The sequence below is a fragment of the Montipora foliosa genome, chromosome 7 (genome assembly GCF_036669935.1).
Source record: "Montipora foliosa isolate CH-2021 chromosome 7, ASM3666993v2, whole genome shotgun sequence".
Lineage (NCBI taxonomy): Eukaryota > Metazoa > Cnidaria > Anthozoa > Scleractinia > Acroporidae > Montipora > Montipora foliosa.
The window spans coordinates 38,313,473-38,323,472 of record NC_090875.1 but is presented as its reverse complement, the minus strand read 5'-3'; the positions used below and the strand labels follow the sequence as shown (position 1 = coordinate 38,323,472).

Sequence of the window (10,000 nt, the reverse complement as noted above, 5' to 3'; positions counted from 1 at the left end):
ATACGTAGATGCAAGAGAAAATGAGGGGACAGAGAGAGAGGCTCAGGGCGTTGGCCGGGATATGTCATATCCACGAAAGTTATTTTTAGACGAGTTGAAGTCTGTCTTCCGAGACGTCCGCATACAGTCTTGCCTTGCTCTCAGGTTTTTAGTGAAAAGAGAAAATGGCGACATACGTGGAAGGCTGATGAATATTCATCATGTCTTTTCAAAAGGCAATATACAGGCGTTTAGACTTCGGCATTAATGCAAATAATGACCCGATGCCAAGTAATTCGAGCGGAACAACCCTGGGTTTTGTCGAAAATCCGCCGTCTTCTGGGATGATTAAACGAACCATTGAAACTGTCTCACCCAGCGACAGCAATGCCAACGTGGATACGTCCGTTTCTGTTGGGTCTCCGGTCCAAAAGGCACCAAGAAGGAGTCCGCAGCCAAGACGAAGTCCTAGACTTGCTTTAAAGGCACTAAAAAGAGTTTTAGTCAAAAGGGGAAAGCAGGCCGAAGAGCGTTCGGAGGAAAAAGCCGTCGAAGACCTGCACAAATCCAACGAGGTGACAACGTTGAAAGGGCTTGAAAAATGTATCTCTAGTCTCGACAGCTCCCTGCATTGCTATTTAGAAGCAATTACGGGTCACAAAAGCAGTGTAGTTCTCAGTGTTTATCCTAGAAAGGAAAAAAGCTACACGGAACAGCTCGGAAGTTTTCAGCCAGTCCGGGTGCTGTTTGGCCCAACCGGACATTACAAGTTCCAAGTTTTTGTTTATCAAACATTCGAAGAAGGAACTATTGATTTACGAGACAAGACGGCTGTAAAAAGTGTGATAGATAAGTTACGGGTTGAATTTGGTTTTGTGATGTGCCCTGGCTTAGCAGATTACGACGCGGTAATGTCGGACAATCGTTTCCAACCTTCGAATGTGAAAGTAGAGCTTTGGCCTTGGGGACGCGCGAGTGCGGTTAAGTGTAAGCCGTGGCACAAACCGCGGAAGCAGCAGTCTCTATCTTGCGACCAAGAACAAGAAGGAATGCCTGATGACAGCATGTGTGGAGAGTGTAGGTTTGTTCGTAGAAGGATGCTTGTTTTACGTGAAAATAGGACTAGCATGGACAAAAACGAACGACTGCAAAGACAACAGGCGTTCTCCAAAGTAAGGCTTTCCGTGTTGAGTCCAGTAAGCCAAAAAGCTAGACAGGATAATGTGAGAAGAGAAAGGAAGAACTTCCGGCGAGTGGTGGAGAGAATGATCAAGCGGACGTCATTCACAGTTAACGAGCAGCAAAACAGTGAACTTGTTAAGCTTATTGAGTGCTTAGAATCTTCCAAAGAAGGCCAAGAAGAGCTCATGAAAGTATTTGAAGAGGCCGAAAACCACAAGCCCGGAACCGGAAAAGTACTCAGCGGAATGTGGCAGATGAAAAAAGAAGCTTTCTTTAAAGACCAGAGAAAGAACGGTTAGCTAAAACATTTTGATTTTTATTAACTGTCAGCGTTTTTGTAAAACCTTAAACATGTTAAAAACCAGTTAAAAGACCTTAAATGTGCTCTCTTTCGCCAAGTAGACAGAGATCAAAATACATGTACATGACAGACATTTTCAGTTAGCTATATCATGATTGTGTTAATTTTTTCTTGGTATTCCTATTTCGTCCTTTACGCTTGCTAAAAAGGTTTCAAACTATCTTATGTAAGATTATTATTATTTTAGTTTAAATCTGTGATAGCTGTCCTTTGTTTAATTACATGAACCTTTTACTCCTGTATGCTTGGCTTTTAGAGACCGGAAGACAAGGTAACAGATGGTCATCAGCAACAATCCGAATTGGTGGGTTTTTAATGAGCAATGATTTAGTGACATAGATGTGTACTGGTTAAGTTAAAGTAAATACAAGATGCAGCTGTGTTAGATTGTTTGCCTGAAAATGAAACCCTGGTATAAATTTATTTTATATTGATTTTTAAATTTGTATTTTGACAGGCACTTTAATGCAATTATTTAATTTGTAATTAACGAGAAGCTCCAAAAGCTTACACTGAGTTGCCTGTGGTACGCGTTACACAAAGAACTGCAGCGTTCCAGTTAATTTTTTCAAGTGGGGCGTCATTAAGACCATTTGAGGGGTCACCCACATGTCGCACTAGCAGAGGCCCTTTGGCTCACACGTTTAATTATTTTGTAATGTCCTGTCCCATTTTAAGGTCTTTTAGTCTTTTAAGCTTTCGTAATAAATTCAGTTTAAAGATAACAAAACACGCTCTTGAGTAAAATTCACTCGTTTCTTCTTTAAATATATAGTCGGCAAAAAACTAACTGCAAATTGCTCTGACGGACGTTTTCCAGCATGTCTAGCAGTTGGACTAAGCAAACGTTTATTGCACATACAAGAAAAGACTAAAGGTGTTGTTTCCGCTTCATAATGTGACGGTCTAATCTGATGCCAGGTCAAAACATTGTTTGGCTTTGCGTTTGCACCAGAAAAAGGCAAGCCAAGAGACAGATAAAGAAAAAAAATAACATAGTGTTTATATATAACTATGAATCGAATTCTCATTGAAAGATCTTAAAAACACGAACATTTTTGCAGTCTCTAACGTTTTGTCAAAAGGAAGAAATTGATCACATGCTAGGCAACCGTAAAAGTGCACGTGATCACCCTGTGTCAACTGAATGAACTACGGGAAAGAATGTTTCAGAGTAGCCCAACGTACTTTTTAGCGAAGAAACTTCCGTCGTTAGTTAATTTTGTTGTAATATTTGACTGAATATTTAGATTTCTTCTGTCGGGTCAGGAAGCCTTCTTTGTCGGGTTCCTGAGAAAAGTATCTATTTTGACTTCAGGGTGAACTATTTACACAATCGAGAGGTTGAGTGGCCGTGTAATTGAAAATCTTAACATCTATGAGGTACAAAAACAGACTTGCGAATTAGCGCAAATCACAATGCTGACAAGCACAAAAGCGAAGAAATGGTTAAGTAAATATGAAGTTTGTTACTATCTGAATGTATTTGGGTCAGAGTATTAAAAAAGGAATATATTGTCACGCAAATTGTGTAATTTCATGACACTCAAAATTCGCAAGAAGCGCGAGTTTCATGTACACAATCTTCGCACTAGCAAGTCGCAGCAATAAAATTGGATTTACCAGGAAGTTAAAGGAATATTGTTGGCTTCCCAAATAAATTTCATCTTGCACTACAATGACAAAATCATTTGTCAGAGAAATAAAATTCCTTTCTCCTCGTGTATCACATTTCAACGCACGTATGCAAATTTGTTAACTCATTTTCAACCCGATTCCCGGGAAAAATACATAGTAATAGCAAAAATATTATTTGTCGTCAAGTGTTGCATCTTTTATGTTCAAATAACTGCTAAAAATAAAGATTTTTTAACGATCTATCCGTCGGCTTCCTGGGAGAATACTCTCTAGAGAGTAAAGGAACTTCCGACGTTAAATAAATAGCACCGCACGGGACAAATTTAGTCGCATTACCTCTTCGACGAATTCTAATGCTTAACACAGGAATTTTTAGTTATTGTGAAAATCTTTCTATATTTGTTAGCAATCATCCTTTCAAATTTCAGAGAAAGCGACCGGTCTGCGAATATTTTACTTTCAATGGTTTCTTTCAATGGGATGTCAAAATGCGAAGTGGATGTTATATGCATAATCGGGCAAGTTGCGCGTGTGACCCGTTATAAATCGTTTTTCACAAAATGTTCCCGAATCGTCAAGTATCACCACAGAAGAAACGAAAATCATTCTAAAAGCTTATTTTACGCAAAAAGTAGGTTCTGGAGGTAATTTTGAGTGTGGAAATCAAGTTTACAGCAGATGACAAATACAAACTTACAAGCCATGGTATATTCAATTAAGTTAACACAACAGAAAGGAGTCGCTTACCTTATATTTTGACACGAAAATGCTTTACTATTGCCATAAAAACTATCCAGTTAAGCTCGCATATTACACATGATGAATTCATAACAGCCACCATTTTCCAGCGAAATGCTTTTTGAAACAAACAACATATGTGCTATAAGAGGCAAAAAACCCTTCCTATTTCATTTAATACGTGCGTGAAGACAAGAAACTCAATCGTGTCAAATTACACTCCGTGTCAAAAACGCAACACGGTAAATAAATTTCCCACGAGTGTTTAGCATCAAACCCTTCACTGAAAAACCCTTTACTTGAATTATCAAGCAAAAAATGGGCAACAACCTTTCTTTCAAATAATTTTTGACTAACAGGAATTTGTGAAATTTCCAATTGTTAGCAGAAGACTGTGCAGAATTGAGCACAGATCCAAGTCTCTGTTTTGTTGAACCCATAAGTTACTAGAGAATTTTCCATTTGATTTCAGCGTTGTACAAAACACCACACTCGTACAATATTAGAACTACATCTCACTTTGATTACGGCTCGACGGGCGACAGATTGTTGTCGAAGTCCATTACTCGTCGCTTTTAAGATTCCAGATTTTTTTTTCAGCGCCTTTCTTGTTCAGTATCCAGTTGACTTTGTATTATTAAGCTCCATAAGGGTATATTTTGCTTAAAAATCCACTAAAACGCCATTCGCGTTACATGACTTTCGACGCCATTGCCGGTTACGTTGATCATTCTACTGTGTCCACCAGAGAAATCTACGCATTTCCCACTACCCTCTCGATCCTAAGACAATACGCGCAGAAGGCTCTATGCATAGACACCACTTAGCAGGGGAGAGACAGGAAAGACTTTTACCGACACGGAAAATAAAAAAAAAATAATAATCTACCCATTTTCCGACTGGTTTGCCATAGGCAACCCAGTAATAATACACTCTACATCCCCCCTCAGAAGCAATAGAATTTATAATGTAGTGGGGATCTTTATACAAGTACGTCCTTTCTGTTGGGGAGGCATGGATGTTTTTTGGAACTGGCATACTAAAATTTTTGCCATGGTTTGCAGCCCAGTGGCATATAATATGTCATCATACATGCAATGTCAGGTCTGTCATGGCCAGTGTCTTAATTTTTTTTCATTGTGCCCTTCATTTAACAGCTCTGGGTATTTACACCAGAAGCCCTGCTGCATTTCGTGCAGTTCGCAGCCTTGGAATACTCCAGTAACCATGCTGCAAAGAGCTTCAGCGAATTGTTAGCCGCAATGCAGTTGGTCCCGGAATCCATGAGCAGTGTATTGCTAATCAAAGTGAAGCTTACCAAACCTTTTGTGAAAGTAAAGTGGCCTCTGAAGGGAAAAAACCGCTTGGAATTGGAGTACTGATTTTTGATGAAAGAAAGGTCAGTGGAATGTTATTTACAAATAAGTATATACTCATGAATCCAAAGCATTGGCCGTTTGTTTTAAAATGATAATTTTGGCTAAACATGAATGTTCAGATGCATGTAGCTTATTTATAAATGATCTCTTCAAATGTGAATATTTTCAGCACATCTTATGTCAAAGTGAGTTTTTTCCTGACACTGAAAAATAACACTGCGGTCATGCAGTGATTTTGGATTCTTCAGCCCAGGCTAAAATTCTTCATGTAAACTTTGCCTAATAAACTGGGTTTGGATTGGCCATTTAATCAACCCTGGCCATTAACTTTTTTTCTCTCTTGATGTATTTGACCACACAGGTGCAGTTCAAGGTTGTCTGGAATTCAATGAATTCTACAATCAAAGGTTATGCCATGAGTCCAGATGAACTCCCTTGGTTACATGATGTATTCATGAGTATAGGAGAAGATTTTGACCAACAGAAAACCTCCTACATACTCCAGTTTTTATGGAGGGACGTAACATCCAAATTTGATGTCATTGGTCCGTACTTTACATGTGCTGGTTCCTGGGACTACAAGTTTCTTCTGGAGTGTATTATGAGGACGATACAAGCCTTCACCTTGTATAATTTTCGAATTCGAGTCATTGTGTGTGGTGGAGCATCATCTAACCTTGCACTTATCAAACTGCTGTGTGGCTATGGACATGAGCGGCTGCCACTGAGTGATGGCGAGGACCCATTTGCAGTCTCGGCATCATTTGAAAACCCGTATGAGGGTGATGAGGACAAGAGAGTGTTTGTTGTAATTTGCCCCTCACACCAGGTTATTTGACTTAATTAATTAGTTCTTTTTTCTATGCAAATGAATTACATTGACAACTCACACCACATGTTCACATGTATAATTGAGTCCTCACTGGATTGACAAATCAGTGATCACAACTTTGAAATATGTTACACACATAATGGCAATAACCCTGTTTTGGTAGTCATGCAACTCAAAAACAACATAGATTCACTTCTTGGCCTCCGGTACTCTGTGTTTAAAAATATTCTATTGCTAACCATTACTGCGATTAAATCACACTTTAAAAATGGGCTATTTGTGGATATAAATGCCTGTTTCCACTCTGATTTCAGTAGAAAATGTTGGCGCCAATAACAATGTATTTTCCTATTTTCAAATGTAATGTGAAATTAAATCTGTTTCAACATTTTTTTAATTGAGACCTGAATGTACAAAATTAAACTCCTGTAACAAGTTTTGTTATTAGTTGGCAATTATCAAGTACCTTTTAATCCCTTATTCTTACTATTAACTTCTACAGCTCAAGAACAATATTGCTGCCCTGTATAGCTCAAGAGCAAGGGGTACTAAATCTTTCCAAAACGATGGTGTCCAGTTTGGTTGGCAACCTATTATTGATCAGTATATGCGTGACCAGACAAGAGTTGAACAAAATTTGGCAAGAAGAGTTCCCGGACTGCGGTACAGCTTTGTTCACCGAGACAGTTGGACTCGCCTAAATGTCCTTCCAGCAAAGATCATGCAGGTAGGTGTGCTGTATTTAGATGGGAGAGTCATGGAAAACAACATTGATTGTACAAAATAAATTAATCTAGGCAGTTCTTTTCTTGCAAAATAAAACAATCAAATGGAAATTAAGATATTTTTCTTGAAAATTTCTACGAAAATGGTCAAATAACTTTGAAAAGTCATGGAAAAGGTCATGGAAAGTAATAGAATTTCAAAAACCCAAAAGTCAGTACAAGCCTTGTGTTATTGTGTATGTTATAAGTTTCTTTATTGCATTCGTTAATTTAATTCATTGTGTGATGTCCCCGAAGCAACGGTACATGATCAGTGCACTCCAGGAACATGCAAGAAAGCCTCCATTGCCTGTAGATGCACCAATGGTGGAGATGACGTGTAACTACTTGGAAGCTTGCCATCTCATCTTTGAGAAGGGAATACTGAGCCATATGACTATTTCACCCAAATATCAACGAGTTCTTGAAAACATCAAGGAGGGCTTCTGCTTCTTTAAAGATTGGTCCACATGTCACCAGAACACTGGTAAGAGAACTTAAAGCACAACAAGAATAAATTTTGATTGCAGTATTTTATCATTGCAATGTGGGTGTGTAGTTCCAGAAAACATCCATAATCCAGCCACATGAGGGATTGGTTATTCCTGGAACAGGGGTGTTTGGGAATCACTAAGGCTGAAAACTGAAATTTTCAAATGGATATGGGGTAAAGGGCAGGGGGGGGGGGGGGGGGGGGGGGGGCGGGTTCTTACGGTGGCCTAATGGTTATTGTGCAGGACTCTGGACCGAATGGTCTGGGTTTGAGTTCTGGCTGGGGCACTACCTTGTGTTCTTTGGCATGACATTTTACTCTCACAGTGCCTCTCCGCCCAGGTGTATAAATGGGTATTTCTGGGGGTAACCCTGGGATGGACTAGCATCCCATCCACAGGGGAGTAGAAGAATAGTTCTAGAAGTGCTTCACAGAAAGGAGAGCCAGATGACCTACGACTCTGATGGGCCACTTGGCTTGTATAAAGACTTTAGGTACCCAACCTACATTGTTGTGATATACATTCTGATAGCAAATCATGTAAGAAGGAATTGTTTGAATGTTTCCCCTTATTGTTATCTTCAGAGTATCCTGATAACAGCAAGAAAGCTAGACAAAGCAAGTTCTTAGCATGGCAGGTAAAACACTCACATTTTTATTGCATATTAACAACAAAATAAAATTATTATTATAGCTGTTGTGCTTAGTCTTATCAATCAATCAGTGTATGATCCTTTCTCTGTCTAGCCTTCTTGAAGAACAAGTTGCTTACCCTGTAAGCATACAGCCTTAATTGAAAGGCCAAAGAAAGAGCATTTTTAAAATTTTCTACCCAAACTGTACAGTTTTGTAAAGTGAGAAAAAACTTATTTGATGCATGTTATACAGAAACCAGCAAATTATGCTTTGCTAAACTTCAAAGTGTATGATCATGGTAAATGATAAATGAACGTTTGTTAAAAAAAATCTTAGATTCTGCAGTCTATAATGAGTATTTCAATCTAAAACCTTTTGTTTATTTAATGCTACTTTGCTTTTTTCAAAGACATGGGACCTTTTGTGATTGATGGTGTATGGCTTCCTGGATTTCAGTGAATGGTTCCTAACAGCCTATCCTAATTATTTTATCAGTCCACTGCGCATCAATGGTAGTGCCATTGAGTCCATTTTCAGTGTTCTAGAATTCTCAGCTGGTGGTAACCTTTCTGCAAGCAACTATGGACCTTTTCGTGGAAGAGTCATTACTGGTAGAGAGGTTATTACCAATAGCAACTCAGAGCGTGGCTATCGTGATGATGTCATCCTAGTATCTGGATCGATCACATCAAGTACTGCAGAATCAGGGACATCTTACTCTGTGTGACTGGTTTATGATCCTTTTGGAATACAAGAGATGAAGCAGTTTTGTCTTTCAGCAAACCTCAGCCAGTCATCTATCGGTGGCCGTCAGGGAAGCAATGCCTGTACAATAATAGCGTCACATGTTGGATATCATTTTGTCAAACTTGACCTACCAGAGTTAACCTTGAGCACCTTACCAAGTCAGTGGTTTGATGTTCTTGTTGATTCAATGCTTGCAGGTAATGCTCTCCATGACCTTCTGTTTGACGGCGAAGCCAGAAACCTTGACATTGAAGATGCTGTTGAGAGCTGTGGAAATGATCTACACATTGCTAGTTATGATCAACCAATTGGATTTGACTTGCGCTCAGGTGACTTGTCATCTCTGGTTCAGACAATACAAGCACAAGCTACCCATCATCAATGGCAAGCAGCTGTCCTTATCTCTGGCTTTAAAAGTGTAGCACTTTTGATCGGGGAGACTGGGGCTTTTGCTATTTTTGATTCTCACATGCATGCTCAGTTTGGAGCTATAATGTCTTATGCACCACCAGGTCCAACAAGTAGTACTGGCATTGCCTCTTGGCTTTCCAAGATGGTACAAAAGTACTTTAATGGATCTTTGGGTTTGTGTACCCTTACATTTGTAACATACAATTGTACCTAAATAACAAGACATTAATATGTGGGCTTGCTTTTGAAGACCACAGTGTACTTGTATGATGTGAAACAATCTGGTTTCTGAAGGAAATTTGAAAATTGTAAATTTCTGTTCACAGGATAATTAATATGCATAATTTTGCATTCTTATAGTTTTTGAAATGATATTCGCAGTCAGATCTTCTTTAGTTGTTAATCTATTACGTGCATATATCATAATCAATCAAGATTGTTGTTATGGATGCAAATGGTCCTGCTATTTTCCCATCAAGGTACTGAACTAGAAAAGTTACATAAAGAACCACAATGCCAGATTCACTGAAACACTGAAAGTAATACTGCAGGTTTAGACAAGGAGTTTTTTTGTCCCCTTTTGGTGGGGGATTATCCTCGTTTTGGTAGGGAGTAGACCCAAAAATATGTCCCCTGTGTGTAGGGCATTATTCTTGTTTGGTTTTGCTTTGTGGCTAATGCCCCATGTGAAGAATTAGAACACAATTATACTTTTGCCTCTGGTTTCCATCAATATAATGATTCTTTGTAGATGAAATGTTCGTTACAAGTAGGTAAAATTCAAACCAACCAGCAATATTATAGAGAACACAACTGACATAACAGTAAAAGTTTAAAAGT

At 38.8% G+C, this 10,000-nt stretch overlaps 1 protein-coding gene, 1 long non-coding RNA gene and 1 pseudogene across 3 annotated transcripts in view; 2 read left to right on the top strand and 1 right to left on the bottom strand.

The window, feature by feature from the left end:
• The window catches only part of LOC138009476 (uncharacterized), a 14,029-nt gene extending 9,411 nt beyond the window's left edge, over positions 1 to 4,618 (bottom strand). Inside the window, exon 1 of the long non-coding RNA XR_011124408.1 lies at positions 4,418 to 4,618. This is a non-coding gene — a long non-coding RNA (uncharacterized lncRNA). The remainder of the gene's footprint in view (positions 1 to 4,417) is intronic.
• Positions 4,619 to 4,850: 232 nt separating this feature from the next.
• LOC138009474 (uncharacterized) lies at positions 4,851 to 8,541 on the top strand. 2 transcript variants are annotated; one of them, XM_068856510.1, is made up of 7 exons: positions 4,851 to 4,888; positions 5,056 to 5,297; positions 5,639 to 6,106; positions 6,612 to 6,836; positions 7,132 to 7,360; positions 7,952 to 8,004; positions 8,412 to 8,541. In XM_068856510.1, exons 3-7 carry the CDS (start codon positions 5,666 to 5,668, stop codon positions 8,427 to 8,429), a joined length of 966 nt encoding a protein of 321 aa, XP_068712611.1. In that variant the 5' UTR covers positions 4,851 to 4,888; positions 5,056 to 5,297; positions 5,639 to 5,665; the 3' UTR covers positions 8,430 to 8,541. The 2 variants fall into 2 exon arrangements, with proteins under 2 accessions (XP_068712611.1, XP_068712610.1); XM_068856509.1 differs by lacking the exon at positions 4,851 to 4,888 and having other exon boundaries at positions 5,036 to 5,297.
• On the top strand, positions 8,433 to 9,374 carry LOC138009475 (uncharacterized; annotated as a pseudogene).
• The last annotated feature ends 626 nt before the right edge of the window (positions 9,375 to 10,000 follow it).

Coding starts and splice junctions, on each gene's coding strand:
- LOC138009474 (XM_068856510.1), top strand. CDS start 5,666: ATGAATTCTACAATCAAAGGTTATGCCATGAGTCCAGATGAACTCCCT. Junction 6,107..6,611: donor TAATTTGCCCCTCACACCAG/GTTATTTGACTT, acceptor TAACTTCTACAG/CTCAAGAACAATATTGCTGC. Junction 6,837..7,131: donor TTCCAGCAAAGATCATGCAG/GTAGGTGTGCTG, acceptor ATGTCCCCGAAG/CAACGGTACATGATCAGTGC.